At 35.9% G+C, this 19721-nt stretch overlaps 1 protein-coding gene across 6 annotated transcripts in view; it reads left to right on the top strand.

Moving 5' to 3' along the window:
* Positions 1-19721, top strand: part of Mybpc1 (myosin binding protein C1) — an 81411-nt gene that overhangs the window by 35173 nt on the left and 26517 nt on the right. For all 6 annotated transcript variants that reach the window (XM_076855011.2, XM_076855009.2, XM_076855012.2 and 3 more), the window contains 8 exons: positions 5000-5166; positions 6201-6333; positions 8301-8425; positions 9322-9427; positions 11010-11176; positions 12338-12500; positions 13909-14015; positions 14340-14473. In XM_076855011.2, coding sequence (XP_076711126.1) covers positions 5000-5166; positions 6201-6333; positions 8301-8425; positions 9322-9427; positions 11010-11176; positions 12338-12500; positions 13909-14015; positions 14340-14473 — 1102 coding nt within the window. The remainder of the gene's footprint in view (positions 1-4999; positions 5167-6200; positions 6334-8300; positions 8426-9321; positions 9428-11009; positions 11177-12337; positions 12501-13908; positions 14016-14339; positions 14474-19721) is intronic.

A 19721-nucleotide genomic window follows, 5' to 3' on the forward strand; every position in this document is an offset into this window, starting at 1 on the left:
AAGTCAAGTTTAAAGTGAATGTTTTCTAAGGAGTTATTAATTCTTAAAATGTGTTTTGCTTATAGAATATAACAGAGTCTACTAAGAAAGAGGTAGAGAAACAACCATATACTAATCTGTTAAAGACTTCAGCTGATGCTTTTGAACTTCCTTTTTAAAAGTTCCTAAATTTTTACACATGTTCTTATCTGGGGATGGGGAAATTTGAAAACTGAGACATAAGACTTAAATACCTAGAAGCCCCTAAGAGTGTACATATGACTCTTTCTCATGATTGAATAAATAAAACCTCTATTCTTCTGGCTTTAACATTTAATAACTGACTGAAAAATCAATTTCACAATTTTGGTAGACATCTCTGCAGGTGATACACACACAAACACACATGTACATATATATATATATATACAGATCTATATTAAAGTATTGTTGATGATTTATAATATTTCTTCAAATTCAAGACTTTATTGATTTAAAGGCATACCAGTATTTTGTAAATCACAAAGCAAGGAAAAAATTATTCCAAATACTATTATGACACACTATTGATTATAAAAACATATCCTTATTCCAGAGATGTTTAAAATGTCCCCCAAATGTACATTTTAGAAGCAATAAAACATGGTAGTAAAATGGAAATAAATGTTTAATATTATCTCTCACACTCATTGACATTTTTCTATCTTATGATAAAATTTATAGAATTTTAGTGTGAATATTTAGCATATAACAATTTTATAGGACTTCTATCCAGATATATGCATATCACATAATATACTATACTACACATGTATACATACATTCTTACCAGATACTCACTATAGTGAAGAAGCAACAAAAGGAAATTGAGTTTTGCTAGATTGCATTTATCTAGCAAATATGAGAATAATTCTAAATCAATATTTTAAAATAATGATACCAGTTTTCATTGAGCTTTTCAGGTTTATTTTAAATAATTTTAATGTTTATTTTTATTTCTAGTGCTTTCTATGGTTATTAAAGGACCATAGTACAAATGGCTTAACAACAAATTATAATCCTTATAATAAACTGGGCTCATGTTTATTCTCGGTTTAGCAGGATGGTTTTATACAAGTGAATGAAAAATTCACCTATACTCTTCATAACATTTAGGTTCACAAGAGGAATATTAATAGGTGTGATCTATGAATTACTGATGGACATCAGTCAATCAATAGACATGGCAATATCAACTACATCTTTCTTCCTTTGAATACCTCAAATAATCACTAGTTGCAGTAATATTAATTCCCCAAGTGCATTTTTAAAGAAACAGTATATGAAGTGCCCTTAAGTGAACCTCATTCTCTCTTATTCTATAGATGTGAAACCAAGGTCCAGAGAAACATTGAGTGACTTACCCCAAGTCACACAGAAATTAGAGACAGGGCAGGGACCCAAATCCATGTTTCCCTTTTCTGAGTCAACTCATTTCCTGTGACTCTATGTAAGAAAAACTACTCCAAATCCGCCCTGCAAGCTGGTGCTTGGGTTTATAATGCATGTCGACAATCTAAGTAAAGCAGAGTATTGTTTTTTTTTTTTTAAACCCTCCAATCATTTATTCTGCCAGGAAAATACCAAGTGCTTTGTGCAGAATATAATGCCAGGAGATATGAGGGAAAGAAATCCAGCTCCTGGCACAGAGAAAAGAATGAACATATTTGTAGTAGGGAACAGGGAGCGGCAAAAACAGGGACCTGAATATCAACTCTACCACCTACTGATTCTGTGGCTTTGATTAAAATACATGCCCTCTCTGAGATTTGCTTTCCACATCAGTAAATGTGAAGAATAATACGACTTAACAGATATTGTGAAAATTAAATTAAGTATAAAAGGCCTCGTTAATAGTAGGTGGCAAATCAATACATACTTCCACTAGGAAAATGTTGTGTTTCCTTCAAAGAGCATATACTCACAAAGAAATCACACACACACACATGCACACGCATAATCAAAATGTGATATGGTAGACTATTAAATGTCATTGTCTGTTGAAAAGGAACAAAATAGACTTTTTTTTTTTCATTCAGCAGATTGCAGAATGAAAGAGATCTAATTATAAATGATGGGAGAAAAATTATTAGGAAAAAATGGGCAGCCGACATGTCTCCAGTTCTCATTTTCTCTACATCCCCTAATAAAGATTTGGGTTCATAATTAGACTGTTGTTAATATAATACTATTTCCATTTAATATTCTCTACTAATCCATTATTATAACTTCAGATGTGATGTGTTTTCATATTAGTGTGTGTGAACTGCTTGTTTTCATTATGGTAATGACACATGGTTGCCATTCCCATTTCCCCAAGAGTGTGTGGCAAAATCCTCATCAGAATGAGTCTAATTACACCCAACTTCTCTGTACAAAGAAAATATCTCCTTGCCCTGATCAGAGTCTATTTCAAATAGACATTAGATAAAATCAGGGTAAATCTTTTGGGCTGTATTCTGTTGTGGGATTAGACCTATATAAATACTTAAAAAAGTCTTATTCTACATAAAATTTCTATAAATGTTTTATAGTTCACTAGGATCATCAAGTTATAGAAATTTTGATGTAGATGAAAGTACTGTGGACATTATACAGGTCTATCCCAATGATGGAAAGGAATCAGAAATTTGGATTTTTCTCCTTACTGCAATTACCATAACCATTCAGCTAGTTTCCTGTGCAGCCACCATGGTAAGTAAAGATCCATTCCAGAGTTAAGGAAACACTGCAAGTGAAGAGTCTTGACCTCACATTCCAATATGTTTGCAATTCGGAATACAATGAAGTGATGGAGAGAAAAAGCAGGAAAAAGCAAGAGGTCATTGGTATTCATATACAGAATTTGATAGGGAATGTGGTAGAGTGGCATGTATCTTGGTGTTTCCGTGAAAATTGTTGAGGATAATTCATTTTATCAAGATTCATAAAACATTGAAATCAAGAGAATTATTATCTTTATTACTGGCCTCCTTTTATAAATATTCACCTCACAGATCTAGGTATGTCACAGTGTTTGACTTGTGCTTCCTGTTAGCTATTTAAATCATACATAGTTTGCTATCTTTAAATCTGTCCACCAATATCAGGAGGATACTTAAAATGTGCATGTGTATAATTCTTCTCAATTAAAATACAAATTTTAAACAATATAGTATGGCATAATTTTAAAGTTTGGCATAATTTTAAAGTTTTTATTTTTTAAAGACAAAAAATAAAGCATAAAAAGATTTTTCCCCAGAGAGAAACACACACACACACACACACACACACACACACACACACACACACATATTTTAACTGCAATTCCCCAAGACTTCATATATTAAAATATTTTAAAAGATGAACTTGAAATGCAGACTGCCTGCACATCTGGCAAATCATTACCAATATTCCAATCTTAGGACAATTTCTTGAGCTCTTCAATTTCCTCATGTTAATAGAGGGTGAATTTTCATTTCAGTGAGATAAAGATAATGCTTCCTGTCTTGAGTTTTTTGAGGTCCATTTTCCTAATGGAGTTGTCTAGTCCTTCCCATGAAGATTACTGATGGACCAATGACCTCTCACCTCCATTTTCCAGAAGATTGACCTCAGTGATCCCCTCTCTCATAGAGTGAAAAAGACTTTCATGACAATATAAAAACGAAATTAGATATTTAGAAGCTATACTTGCTAAAGTCACCTTAAACTCCTAGCCTCCCCCATATGCTTTGCCCATGATGACAAAAGAATATAAAGGAGAAAATCTAAATAGGTGTGATTAATGCCACAAAGCAACCATAAGTAACCCATCATTCCCTAACACAATAGCATGAATCTGTTTTCATACTGATGTATAAGATGGATTGGCCAGTTGTCTGGAAAAATCATATCCAAATCAAATGTTAAGTAGTCACAGTAACATTTTTAAATTAATCAGATGAAAATAGTCAACTAAGCTTAAACAAAATTAGAACCATTTAGACAATGAAGAAAATCCATTTAAATTATATTTTGCATTTATACTATGCCCCTTTTCTCAAAGTCTTTATCCCAGGGAGTTTTGAAATAGGGAAAACAAGGGCACTTTAAATATTATATATTTTTATATGTTCTATAAATGTTTATACATTTTGATGTGATCAAATTTTGAGCTCATAATTTTGGTAATAGTCCTAAGAATATACTTTCCTCTTGTTCATGGAATCCTACATCATTTTAAGTTTAACATTTATATGTTTATAATTCTAACCTTCTTCCAAAAAACTTTCAAGACGGTATGTTAAGTTGAAAATGGATTTTTTTTCCATCTCACCCTTCTTTTCCCCTGCCTTTAGAAAAACCATTTTCTTTTAAAAAGGAAAAAAAAAAAAAAGTCTTCATGGTAGTTTCAATTTTTTAATATAAAAATAATTAAAAAATGGTCAATGTATATACTTACTAATATAGAAGGGTAATGCTACCTTTGGAAAAAACCAAAGATTTGAAAAAATTGCCTTTGTATCGATATGTACATTAATAACATAGAAATAGATTATTTTTCATTCCTAGACCAAAATTTAAATCTTTCAGTTCTTTGCCTACTTGCAGAATGAATGCAATACCCACATCTTAGGTGAAAACCATTCTTCAAGTTTCTCAAAAATCTCACTTCCAATTACATTTTAAAATGTTTTCAGTGTATTTCCTGACATCCTCTGCTCCCCTAAAATTGTGTTTTTAATTAGGAAAACAAAAGCATATATTTGACGTTCTACTTATTGAAACCGTTTCCAAAATTTCATTGGCCTGGCATGCTCAAGGGCTTGGATTCCATCCCCAATACATCCAAAAAAGAAAGGGGCGGGGGAGTAAAAACAAGTCAAACAATTCGACTTTAAATAACCAGGTTTTAAACAGAGCTTTTAAGGCAACCGAAAAGTGGGACAGGGTACCCGAGCTTCCGTGTCTTTGGGAGCCAGAGCAGCTACTAAACTAGGCGACGGTTCTCCCCGGACAGGGAGGTGAAGCCGCAGGAGGAGGAGCCCGAGGTAGACGTCTGGGAGCTGCTGAAGAACGCCAACCCCAACGAGTACGAGAAGATCGCTTTCCAGTATGGCATCACCGACCTGCGCGGCATGCTCAAGCGGCTCAAGCGCATGCGCAGGGTGGAGAAGAAGAGCGCGGGTGAGTGGCGCGGGGCGTGGCAGCGCGGGCCCCGGGCAGGTGCGCTGGAATGACGTGCCTGAACCCCACGCCGTGCTTCTTCCCGCCTCGCACCGGGTTGGGGTTTATTTTGGTTAGCTTGGGCTTCAGGTAGTGGTTCCCTGCCCTGCACCGTACTAGGTGTGGATAGCCGATCGCTCCTGATGAGTTTAGGTGACCGACATTATGGTCCCATCTACCACGTGGAGTGGTAAATAGCCGCGCTGTCATTTGGAACTTTTCCGCGGACCCCTTTTCTCAGCCTCCACGTCTGCCTTACTCTGAGTTTCTGTTTTATTATCATATTCTTACGATCCTTGGAGTTTGGGAAGCCCACTTCTCACACCCCATACGGTTTTGTAAAACATCTATGCATCTCCCTGGGCATCTGGAGTGGTTGTAGTTTGTTGTGGTTTTAAATACCTTTGAGAAGAGGGAAAAGAGGGAAAGGAAAACATTTTAAGTAGACCATCAGCTTTTCACTTTCCTGTACTAATAGTCAACTACCTGTTTTATGATACATCAGGATAATACATCAATCCCATGTTTATTGTTTTAAGGATCTCCAGGTAGAATTTAAAGATTCTCACTACTTCTTTTTTTAAAATCTTCTTGTTTCTATCCTCCCCACCACTCCGAAAAGGTTGAGAAACATAGAAGGGATTTTGTTTACATATGTGATCATTCCTATTATCCTGTAACTCCTAAGGAGAGAGAGAGAGAGAGAGAGAGAGAGAGAGAGAGAGAGAGAGATATGCATGCAGTGTACTAGGGATTGAACCCAAGAGTGCTTTTCCGCTAAGCTACACCCCCAGTCCTGTTTATTTTTTTATTTTGAGACAGGGTGTCACTAAATTGCTGAGGCTGGCCTGGAACTTGCAATCCTCCTGCCTCAGCCTCCAGAGTCCCTGGCATTACAGACATGTGACACCTTGTTCTTCTCTCTTACACATATTGACTAAATTCTCAGCATATGTACACACATACTAACGTATTTTGCTGTTTCTATCGATCAGCTTTTGCAAAAATTCTTGATCCTGCATATCAGGTTGATAAAGGAGGCAGAGTAAGGTTTGTTGTGGAACTGGCAGATCCAAAGTTGGAGGTGAAATGGTATAAAAATGGCCAAGAAATTCGACCCAGCACAAAGTAAGTGGGCTTTGCAAGTTATCAATGGCAAAAATAAGGGAATCAAATAGTGTTTGACTTAATTTTCTGAGAATACCAGGGCTTTTTAGTTATAATCCAAAAGCACATGAACGGAGAATAAAAATTTAATCACTGCATGTATTTCATGATTACTAAAACCATAGTATTATATGAAATAAACTTTACTTTATGTTTAATTCTATACAGACTATTTCAAATGATTCCCAGTTATAGTTTAGTGCCACTACAGCTTATATGTAATTATTTAAGAGATTGCCAAACTTTTCACAGCTTTTAAAAGTAAAACTTAAAAGTTTTTGAAATACATATTTGATATGCCAGTGAGAAATCTTGCCTCATAATTAGATGACTTTTGTTTTTTGAAAACAGTATCTGTATTTGATAATGGCCGAATACCTTTTATATTCACTTCAGGAGCTATTTTGAGTGCTTACTCATAGTGTTGCATCTGAATACAAGTGTTTCATGTTGAGATCTAATGAAATGCAGGTCTAAGCCCATGTTTTATTATTTCTTGGCCCTCTCCCAAAGGAAGTAGGCAAACTAATCCCTGATGTCTGATGGTATCTCTAGTCTATTATGAAACTACTTTACAGAGATCCTCCTCAGCCTGAGAGATTTTCAACTCCAGTATATTTTTTTAAGTTAACAAGGGCCACGTGTACATTGATAAAAGACTTTAATCCTGGAAATCTGTCACTTCTGGAGTACAATTAGGTGGTTTCCAATTTCTTAATGTGATCATGCCAACAGAGTGACTTTGTGATAATATTGTTTATATCTGGTGCAAAAATCTCTTAAAGACATCCTGTATTTACCAAAACATAATTTTATTTGGTTAGTTTTATCTAGAAAACATTGTTGAAATGTTTTATTCTTGTAGTCCTCAATTTGATAATTTCCCAATCCCAACTAACTTTTTCTGGTTTGTTATAATGCTCTAATGTGCTCCTCCATGATCCAGGTCACAGCATTAAATTTTGTTGTCTTCTTGACGTTCTGTTTTCTCTTTCTGATTACTCAAATACTTTCTTAATAGATGTTAATAGTGATATGAAAGCACGGGTTTTTAGGCTCATGTAAGAGACTGTCACATTGTATAGAATTACTACTGCTGTAATGATTAGTCATATAATTGTTAAATTAAACAATCATCCAACAGTTTATTGTGTACCTGTGCTCGGCAATGAATGGAATATATGTCAATGAATAAGATTAAGTCTCTGCCCCCTTCATAGAGCACATGAATTGGTCATTAGAAGAATGTGCAGAGTTATGGGAAAGGGGAAGAACTGTGAAATGAAATTGACCAAACTATGCTATGTGCATGTATGACTATATCACAATGAATTTCACTTTTCTGTGTAACTATGATGCACCAATTTGAAAATCCAAATTAATAGAAGGAAGACCAATAAAGTAGAGGAAGGGGATTAGGGGGTGGGAGGAAGAGTTGGAAGGGGGCAGTACTGGGATTGAAATGGAGCAAATTTTGTTATTATGATTTTATGAATATATTAAAATTAACCCCGCAATTATGTATAAATATAATACACTAATAAAAAATCTAGAACAAAAGAATTCACAGAGTTAAAAATCTGACACTGTCAACTAAACCTGTTGTCAAACAGTGGGTTTAAAAAAATCAAACAGCAAATATGTGAGAACTGGTTTATATTTGAAAGAAAAACCATGTAAAAAAGAAAATATAAACAAATTAAATAATGTATATAAACATGCATGTGTATCGTGGATCATAAACATGGGAATTGTTTTTTGTTTGATGTTAATTAAACTATGTAAAATATATGCTACAAAAAGGGATGATTAATATTATTTCCCTTACTTTCAGATATTACCAAATTATAAGCCATCTTTGCTGACAATAAGGCAAAGAATAATATTAAGCTCATGGACTCTGTTTATCTTCCTCCTGTTTAAAACAGATACATCTTTGAACACAAAGGATGTGAAAGAATCATGTTTATCAATAACTGTTCGCTGACAGATGACTCAGAGTATTATGTGACAGCTGGTGATGAAAAATGTTCTACTGAGCTCTTTGTGAGAGGTAAGATGAAATTTCTTCCTGTGGTCATCAGTGCTCCCAGCACATCATTACTCCCGGGGTAATGATCAAAAGAATGGTCAGGGAACTTCTTTAGCTCCAAGCTAGAAATGGTTTGGGTTGGCCGTTAGATTGACCCAGCATTGAGGCTACCCTGCTCTGGCAGGTATCATGAATCCTAAGAAATCTTCAGATGTCTTAAGGCTAGAAAAGTCAAGGGGAGAAGAAATTTCTGAATGAAACTGCCCCATAGTTTTGACTCAAGCCAAGCACTGTTCTGCCTGATAATTACAATAGTTATAGCTTCTGAAACCCAACAAACTTCACTGGATGATCCTTGTTTCACACTCTCCACTCACTGATAACAAATAGAATTCTCTTAAAACCAGCTTGGTAGTTGGCATCAGTAGATCATCATTTATGAAGACATTGTGAAAAGAACTGGAGGGGTGAAATGAAGCCACATGTCACTTTTATTTTTTTAATGAAGCCCTCTGATGACAGACAATTCTATAATCTCTACCCTCCTTTTAGAACCAAAATAAAGAACTTTAGTGTTATCCATTCTCCTTCTCAGGAGTGTCTATCACCTGGTATCTTATTGGCTGAAAGAAGGATACTTGATACATATTTTATCTGCTCTCTAAAACAATGATTTATTTAATTTGGAGAGCTGTGAGAGAATTGGGAGAACTTTTCCAGGGTTGTTAGCTATTTGTTTTGACAATAACAGAGAGTAAAAAATAAATAAATAAGTAAACCTTCACCTCCTATTCACTACCATAGAACTACCATAGATGATGCTTTGGTACTGTTGGATTTTCATTTGTGAACAAGTCAGGTGTGGGAGACAGGATTTCAATATTTAATGATTTTGATTTCCCCCTTTTTCACATTAGAACCTCCAATTATGGTGACTAAACAGCTGGAAGATATGAATGCTTATTGTGGGGAAAGAGTTGAATTAGAATGTGAGGTGTCTGAAGATGATGCCAATGTTAAATGGTAAGTAGTTTCCTCATGTCTGTCCTTTTTTATTTTTTTATTATTATTATTTTTTTGTTGTACCAGGAACACCTAACCACTGAGCCATATCCTTAGTCTTTTTTTTTTCTTTTTCTTTCTTTCTTTTTTTTTTTTTTTAATTTTGAGACAGGTTCTCACTAAGTTGCTTAGAGCTAAATTGCTGGGAATGGTTTTGAACTTGCAATCACCCTGCCTCAGCCTCCCGAGTTGCTGGGGATTAAAGGTGTTTGCCATTGCATTCAGATCTGTCCATTTTTAAAAAATATTTTTCAGTTTTAGGTGGACACAATATCTTTATTTTATTTTTATGCAGTTCTGAGGATCGAACCCAGTGCTTCACATATGCTAGGTGAGCACTCTACCATTGAGCCATAACCCCAGCCCTCTGTCAATTTTTTTTAATATTTTATTTTTTTAGTTGTACTTGGACACAATACCTTTATTTTAATTATTTATTTTTATGTGGCGCTGAGGATTGAACTCAGGGCCTCGCACATGCTAGACGAGTGCTCTACTGCTGAGCCACAAACCCAGCCCCCCCTCCATTTTTAATAGACAAAAATAGTATCTTCCTAGTTAATAGAACAGAAAATACACATGGCTTTTAAAATATGAACAGACTCTTGACCTTTTAGAGACCTCAACCTTAGTAAAGATGACAACTACAACTATTCTATAATCTTGGGGTTCTTTTCAGTTATAAGACAGAGAAAAGATCCAGAAATCTATATTGGTAAGGATGTAGGAAGGTAGGGACTTATAAATACTCAGGTTACCCTGGTTGGTTTAACTCCAAAGACCGAGGATACTCTGAATCTCTACACCAGTATTCTTCTCACCAATCCTTACTGACAACTTAGATGGAAATTTTTTTTTCCGTTATATCCTCATCACTGTATTGTTACTGCACCCTCAGAAAAATATTTTAGACTAAGAATCACCAATTTCTTTTTTAAAAAAAATTAGAAAGAGCTGGGGCTGGGGATGTAGCTCAGTGGCAGAATATGTGAGGCTCTAGGTTTGATTTCCTGTGCTAAAAAAAAAGTAAAAATAAAAGTAAGTAAGTAAATAAATAAATAAAAGCTTTATTTCCTGGTCAGGTGGAGAGTGTTTTCTTATATTTTCCCTCTGAGTAATCTCAAAATCAAAAACTAGAGGATTCAAAATCTTAAAATAAAATATTATGTTGAGAAGTATAGTAAATGACACAGAGGAATCTGTAGCAATTGGTACAGAGTAAATTGTTCATGCAAATCTACTGTCACTGCTATCTTTAAAATGTGTCAAGAACCCAGAAGGGGGTACTATCCACTTTCAGCATCTTCTTCTGCTTGGCTTATGTTCTCTTAATATTTTTTTTGTATACAACATTTGTTACAGGATGAATCCAATGGCAGATAGATTGATTGATATAGTCTTTTAACTTGGCAAATCTTTCTTCTTTGTCTGTCATCTGCCAGAAATGGTATGAGACACTGGGATAAAGCAAGAAACGGGACTGATGAAGTTTGTTTCCCAGAGGTTGATTTATAAAAGTTTTTTATGATCCAAATTAACTCAGGTTTAAGAATGGTGAAGAGATCTTCCCTGGTCCAAAATCAAGATACAGGATTAAAGTTGAGGGCAAAAAACACATTTTGATCATAGAGGGAGCCACGAAGGCCGACAGTGCGGAATATTCAGTGATGACAACAGGAGGACAGTCATCCGCCAAACTGAGTGTTGACTGTAAGTACGACTGCTTGGGCGTCTTCTGAGCTGGTGCACAAATCATGTTGTGCTCTTTAATCCAGTTTTAGGAAAGTTCCAATCTATTTGATTTATTCCTGTGGCATTTTTAAAGATGTGAAATTGGATTCCATTTTAGCTGAGTGTCTATCAGCTAGTCAGGGACTCTGAAAAAGGAACCAACTACTGAATTTAATAGTAGAGTACTGATATCAGGAAGAAAATATAAAAAAAAAATCAGCAGCCAGAAAAGTGATCCAAATTGTTCTAATCTCAAGACCATAAAAATAGATGGTAAATACTTAGATATCAAATCCCAATAATATTTCCTGGACCCATAAGTAAGCATTCTGTCTAGTCATTAAATAAGTAACCAACACTCTGTAATTGCATTTGAGGTAAGAAAAAAATTATTCAGACCAAGTGGGGGCATAATCAAGAACATGCCACCAATGAATAAGAGCTTATTAGCTAATAGGCTCCAGAGCTTTGAGAAAATCCATGTACTTTCCCAAATGTGTTCTAATGGTTGTCACTTCTCAGTGACAGAATCTGTCCTAGTTTGCCATGAAAATTAAAATAGCAAAATGTCAGGATGAGTGGTAAGACATGCAGAGCAAAAATATCATTTCCCTACTTGTCCAATTGTAGTTTATATGATCATGGATTTGTTCAGAAGCAATCTCAATACACTCCTTGTGCTTCATGGAATATGGCCATTTTAGTTTAATATCAAATGTTTTTCAACCACAAGCAGGTCCTTGTCTTGATATTTGTATCCATTTAAAGCAAGTACAGCCAGTTCTGCTCTAATTCAACATATTCATTCCTAATAATCATTATTCTATGCAAAATCGTGCAGTAAAAATCACAAGGTTTACACAAGAAATGGAAATATGGGCACAGCACTCCAAGAAATTTGTTAGAGACACATTTTTTTTTTTAAAAAAAGAACCTCATAAAAAACAGTGGCACAATTTTTCCCATAGTAAATGCTCAATAAATATAACAATTGTCTTTTAGTGTATCGATTGCACTGCAACAAATTCTTATCTTCAAAACAAGCATGGTAGCAGAAGTGAGAGTCCCATTGTGAAATGCCATCATGCTGGCCTGTCTGGAGCTTGGGTTCTGCACTCACGCTGCTCCTTATCTCCACAGTGAGACCTCTGAAGATTTTGACACCTCTGACTGATCAGACTGTAAAACTTGGAAAAGAAGTATGCTTGAAGTGTGAGATCTCTGAAAATATACCAGGAAAATGGACTAAAAATGGCCTGCCTGTTCAGGAGAGTGACCGTCTGAAGGTTGTTCACAAAGGAAAGTAAGCAAATGAGGTGCCACTGGTGAGGGTTGGTCACCATCTCCACCTTCCCCACTTCTTCATTTATGTACTTGTGCAATTTCTGTTTGGAGAGGAGCCATGGGGAGATGACCTATTTCTAGTTCTTTATTTCCAACTAGCAAGAACCTGTGACTTCTTTGTTGTACATCATGTCCTATTCACGATCCTGTATTTGTACTTCACTATAGTTCTTTGTTGACTAATTTTGTTGCATCTAAACAAGAGGTTAGAGGAATGGGCTGAATTCTAGCTGACAAGCTGGTCAAATGTATGAACTGTCCCAACCAATGTTAAAAAAGATGTAGAGTAGACCACTGATTTGAACTTGGCTTCTGCACTAGGTCCAACTCATCATGGAGTTACTCATACTTAAGTTCCCCACCACCATGCCCAAACTAAGTTGCTTATCTGATCTTCCATAAAATCTGGAGAAAGAAAAATAATAGCCAAATCCCAAGCAGACCAGTTTTAGCAGGCATGATAAGGAAATCCCCTCTGCTTTAACCTGTACAAGGAAAGCAGCTTTGAAATAATCCAATTTTTGTTGTTTCTGCTTTCTTCAGCCCTATTCTGCTATAAAGTCAATTTCTGCTCAGCTCATCAGAATACTCATTCTACTTTATAGAATGAGATATTGCCCAGTTCCAGAATTGCCAGTTAAGATCTTTAAAACAAATTTGTTTTTATGTTGTCTTTTGACAACAGTAAATATCACATTTTTTTTTCCTTGAGGGGGTGGGCATAATATCCTAGAATCTAGCAAAGATCTAAGGCAAGGGTCTGCACCAATGGGCTCTTATAAAATCATGAATGGACTTTTGGGGAATCTACAAATCCTCTGAAATGGTGAGAAAATTCTGTGTGTGTACAAAATACACACTTTCTGTAGAGAAAGGGTCCATAATATCCATCTGATATTCACTGGTTTGTGACACCAATAAAATTAAGAACTATTATTCTTTTGGCATGTAAAACCAAGTCAAGATTATGATTAATAATTTGAATCTTCAAATGTAGCATTACTGAGGTGCTATGCCTTAATCTTTTTAAAGTTATGAAAATAAAAAAAGAATAATAGACTCTTGCATGCATAATAAGCAGGGTATTTTTTGGTACAAATATTTCTATGTACTCCAAAATAGAAGTCTAATTTAGATCAACAAATAATTAAGACTTCACATTCATTCTTCCTTCCTCCCTCCCTCTCTCTCTCTCTCTCTCTCTCTCTCTCTCTCTCTCTCTCTCTGCCTCTCAGTTTCCCTCTCCCTTCTCCCTTTCTCATGCATGAAAGAAGTAAATCAGGTAAAGGACAGGTGTCTTTTCAGTTTGGTTCATATATAGTCTAAGTCTTTATAAAGTCTTAGAAATGTTTTTCTCATTTCCTTAGAGTCCACAAGTTAGTTATAGCCAATGCCCTCATTGAAGATGAAGGTGATTATGTGTTTACACCAGATGCCTACAATGTTACTTTGCCTGCCAAAGTTCATGTTGTTGGTGAGTAGAAATCAGTGCATAGTTGTATTCTTATTGATCTGATCTGGTTTGCCTAGGGATTGCAATGTATCCAAAACCACATGATATAGCACCTGCTATTAGTCACTAACTGAAGTACTCAGTTCTTAAATCTTACAATGGGATAGTTTTGCAAGGTTCTGGGCACCAACTACCTTGACCCTTCTTGTGTTCTTTTTAGTCAGATAAAAATGCAGGATTACCAATGTTTAGCACCAGCCAATCACTAACCAAAATAAGCACTAGCCAATCACTAACCACATGGAAATGACTGACTGATAACCAAGGCCATGTTTAATACTCCAGATCCTCCTAAGATCATCCTGGATGGTCTTGATGCTGACAATACAGTGACCGTGATTGCAGGGAGTAAGCTTCGTCTTGAGATTCCTGTCTCTGGAGAACCACCTCCTAAGTGCCTTTGGAGCCGAGCAGATAAGGTTTGTCACCCCCCCCACACACACACACACACAGAGGCTGTCCCACTTCTTGCACTCCAATAGTCAGATGAAGGGAGAAGGCAAATCAACAACCAAGAGTACAGTACAGAAGTAATTTCTTTGAAAAGGAAAGATGATTGATTTTCAGGCAAATCCGACAATCCTTTTCTTTTCATATTCTAACTACCTACTATGTGGTCAAGTGTGCTTTTGTTCATAATGAACAAAGTCCCATTATGAACAAGGTCCTTCATTCTGTTGATGCTATGAGGTAAGATAGAGAAAAAATAGTGAATTTTTTAGATAAAGTAAATAAGTGACAGAACAAAGTCCCTTTGGAGAGTGAGAAGCATTATGAAGATAATAAAAGAGAATGTCACGATAGCAAGTGGCTGCATAGTCAATGGTAGCCTCTGAGAATAACAGCAAGGGACTCCTTAGGCAGAGAAGAAAGGGAAGAGATTTCCAGGTGGAAGCCATGCAAGTGCAAAGTCCAGAGTGAGAGAGCAGGCTTGGTGTGCTGGAGGAATAGGAAGAAAGATGGTGGGGCTGGGGTGGAGTGAATGAGGAAGAGAAAAATAAGATTAGAGTGGAAGAGTAGTGCCCGCTCAAGTGTAACCCTTGGCTTCCTGCAAAAAGAAGGAAAAAATTAAAAAGAAAATTCTGTTTTTACATTTAAAAAGTAGAAATTAAAAACAGACTTCTACTTCCAATCAAAATAGAATAATAGGAACCTGATATATATGCTCCTCTGAAATAAGCCCCTAAACTGACAAAACATATGAATGATGGTTTTCAAGAGCGTGGACACCAAAAAGTGTGAAAAGCAGTGACCCTGAATATGGAAACAGGTGTGTCTACGATTGTCCCAGCTTCCTGCCTTAAGAGAGTTTCCAGGCAGTGTACTAGGAAAAGAAACCCAGACAGAGTCCAAGGTTAGGACTCCCTTCATACAAGGAGGCTGCATAGCTGGAGTTCCAACAGAGTCATACTGGAAGAGAGAGTTGCTCAGAGAGAGTCCTGGAAAGTATTCAGAAGTTATCAATGCACATTTTTACGGAAATCATCAAGGACTGAGGAAACAGAGGATTAAAAAGAAGAGGGCATCATTCACATAAGGCCAGGATTAGTGCTTGTCCCTCCTTAGAGCAGACTGAAAGCCTCATCCTGCAAAGCGCATTGAGAAGAATCATCCCAAAGGCCTTGCCTTGGTTGTGGAAATAATTAACTGGACACTGCTTAGGACATATCTAACAAATTAGAAAAACAAGCTCTAAAAGGTTCAATTGATTTCCAAGTAATTGAATTGCATTTTGGTCTAAAGCTCAATATTTGGCATACAAAAGTACCAAGCATCTTAAAAGGTAAAATTTGTAATATCTGCCATTGGTCAGTATGTTACAGAGAAATGAGGGGGAAACGTAACCCAAAGGGAGAAGGGTTGATTGAAACCAGCCCAGATCTTGCACATGTATTAGAATTAGCAATCAAGGACATGGAACAGTTAATTATATCCCAATGTTCAAGCAGTTAGGTGGAGAAATGTTAAGTTCTCCATTCAAAGTAGAAATAGTGAAGTAAAATGCGGGGTGGGGGGATGAAGAGGAAAAATATTTGTAAAGACCCAAATCAAATTGTCTAGAAGATAAAAACTGTAAATAAAATGTCTCTATATAAAATGCCTCCAAAAAAGTGGATGGAATTAATAGCTGGATTAGACATTGCGGGCAAATTTGAAGACACAGTGATAGAAACTTTCCAAAATGAAGTATAGGATAGAAAGGGTCTAAACAACTAAGAGAGGCATCCAATTGAACTTCTGGTTTCCATTCTAGCATTTAAGGGGCTTGGAGGTCGCCAATCCATCTTACAAGAGAAGGCAGTATACAAACTGGAAAATGAGCACCTCCTAGATGTGTCAGAGAAGTGAGAGGATAGGGCAGACTGCTGACCCCTACAGTGGAGAGCCAAAGGCAGACACAGAATCACAACCGGGAGCAGAAACCTCTGCCTGGGAAACCAGTGCTAGGAGAGAAAAACCTAGACTGTAATTGATAAATATCTGGAGTCTGAGAGTTCAAAACTCCAGGAGGACCCTGTCATGGGAAACCCCCCACTTCTTCAATTTTACTTTCAGTAGCTCTGCCAGGCTTCACAGTGAATCCTGGAGCAAGATCCCAGCAGGGGCAGGAGAAGCCATCGTGAAGTATGTTAGACATTCTCTTCTTAATGAGGCGTGCATTGGGGAGAAAATATTTTACCAGAGCCCAACTTGCTGGTGTTGTATCAGAGCCTGACCTTCTGGGGGGAAGGGAAAGACTCCACTGTAGACCTCTCAAGCCTTCCTGTCCTGCTGAAGAAATGGGGGTAAAGTGAGAAGCACTGGAGACACTCCAGGGATGTAAACTCAAGAGATCTCCCTTCATCTTCTTTAATGATGAGCAAAAGAACTTGAACAGACATCTCAAAGAATAAGTACAGATGGCAAGTAAGCACAGGAGAAGATGAAGAGAAGGCAGTATACAAACTGGAAAATGAGCACCTCCTAGATGTGTCAGAGAAGTGAGAGGATAGGGCAGACTTTGTACTATACTACACATGTCGTTAGTATAGTACAAAGTAAAACAATGAGATACCAGGACTCGCCTATTAGAGTGGCCAAAATTCAAAACAGACAACATCCAATGCTTTCTGGGATGTGGAGCCACAGGAACATAAAATGCTATGGCCAGTTGGAAGAGAGTCCATCAGTTTCTTTCAAAATGGAACACACTTTTTTTTACATGATTCAGCTCTTCTTCAGTATTTACTCAAAAGAGTTGAGAACTAAATGTCCGTACAAAAACCTGCTTACAAGTGTTTATAGCCACTTTCTTCATAATTGCCAAAACTTGGAAGCAACCAGTATGTTTTTCCATAGGTGAATGGATAAAAAAACTGTGGTCCCTTTTGGTTCCATTTTCATTGAAATACAGTTTCTAAATAATTTCCCACATCACAGGAAGAGAAAACTACAAACATGTATCACTTATGAAGAGATGAAAAAGTTCTAAAAAAAATTTAGCAGATAAAATCCATCAACATATGAAAAGAATGATGTATTTATCCAGGAAAAGGAAAAGTTGGTTTAACATTTGAAAATCAGGGGCTGGGGATGTGGCTCAAATGGTAGCGCGCTCGCCTGGCATGCGTGCGGCCCGGGTTTGATCCTCAGCACCACATACAAACAAAGATGTTGTGTCCACCGATAACTAAAAAATAAATATTAAAAAAATTCTGTCTCTCCCTCTCTCAGTCTCTCTTTAAAAAAAAAAAACATTTGAAAATCAATAAAGTTCATAATATTAACAAAAAGGAAAAAAATAATTATCTCAATAAACACAGCAAAAATATGAAAAATTTCATATATTCCTGATTTTAAAAAACTCTCAACAAACTAAGAAGTAAAAAGAACTTCCTCACATGGTAGAAGACATTATAAAAACCTTATAGTTACCATCCTGCTTAATAAAAACTGAATGCTTTCCTCCCAAGATCAAGAATGAGAAAGAAAAGATGTCTATTATCATTTCAGTATATTCAAGCAATTTCAAGTATACTCAACAATAAAAAGGAATATGTTACTGGTACATGTAAGAAGAACACAGATGAATCTCAAAATAATTATTCTGAATACTTTAAAACAACTTTAAAATACTTTAAAACTTTATTTTGTAAAATACTTAAAAATTGTCAGCATCAAATGTTGGCAAGGATATGGAACAACTAAACTTCCAGACATCACTGGTGGGAATGCAAAATGGTACATTCACTTTGCATGAATTGCATTAAAACCATTTCATAGTTTTTAATAAACACATACTTACTACATACAACTCTATGATACTCTCTCTAGTTATTTACACAAGAGAAATGAAGACACATGTCTACATCAAAACCTATACATTAACATTTGTAGAAGCTTTGTTCATTTTTATCAAAACCTGGAAATAACTCCAAAGTCTATTTGTACCAATATGCAGTTTTTATGCTGTGAATCAATAACACATGCAAAGTACAATGGAATACAACTCAGCAATAAAAAAGAATATACTAGTAATAGATGCAGCATCGTGGATAAATCTAAAAAGCATTATGCAAAGTGATGCCAGATTCAAAAGGCAATCTACTGCTTGATTCCAGTCATATGACACTTGGAAAAAAGAAAAACTTAGGGACAGATATTAGATAGTGGTTGCCAGGGACCAAATTGTAAGGTATGGGTTGATTGCCAAGGAGCATGGAGGTACCATTGAAGGTGACAGAAATAGTCTATATCTTAATCATGGTAATGATTACACATTGCATCAATTTGTCAAAATTCATAGAACCAGGTATCTAAAAAGTATAAATGTTCCTCAATAAATTTCATAGCACAATATGCAGATAAAACAAAATACAGAAAACCAAGGAGGATCATGTAATATCACCCTAAATAAATATATTCTTTTCACATTAAAGTAAATAAGGACATATTTTATAATCTTAGGTTGGTATTTGGCTACACTGAGTAAATTTTATTTTACTATAAAATAAATGAATTATGAAAGTTATTTTGGATATTCTTACTATGTTTCAATTTTGTGTTGTTGGAGACCTATAAGTCCCAATCCAACACAAGAGAAAGTTAATTTAATGGTTACTGGCAAATTTCCAAGTTTCTAAATTACTCCAACGTTCTCTGTTTTTTCTCTTTGTGTATTCACTATTATTTTTCATATGGAAAATATGATCTGAGAATCCAAAAATTGTTGTTTCTTTAAATTTCAGGTTTAATAAAGAAAGAAAGTAATAAAATATAGAAGAAAGTAAAACTAATTAAAAGAAGTAACAGAAGCCCCAACTTCTCTCTGTACTTTGGGAATTACATATTCATTCTTCCATGTCCTTTTTGGAAATGGAAAATCCATATTCAACAACTTGAGTGGAAAGTTGACCTGGTGGCCTTCTTCAACCTTTTTCTATGTTTTTAAAATTTTCAAGACATCTATAGAAATTAACAAACCATTATTTAATTTCTGACATGAGTCCAAGTATTTTTTTTTTAAAGAGAGAGTGGGAGAAAGAGAAAGAGAATTTTTTAATATTTATTTTTTAGTTTTCGGCGGACACAACATCTTTGTTTGTATGTGGTGCTGAGGATCGAACCCGGGCCGCATGCATGCCAGGCGAGTGCGCTACTGCTTGAGCCACATTCCCAGCCCAGAGT

This window comes from Callospermophilus lateralis, chromosome 4, assembly GCF_048772815.1.
Source record: "Callospermophilus lateralis isolate mCalLat2 chromosome 4, mCalLat2.hap1, whole genome shotgun sequence".
In the NCBI taxonomy this organism is placed as follows: Eukaryota; Metazoa; Chordata; class Mammalia; order Rodentia; family Sciuridae; genus Callospermophilus; species Callospermophilus lateralis.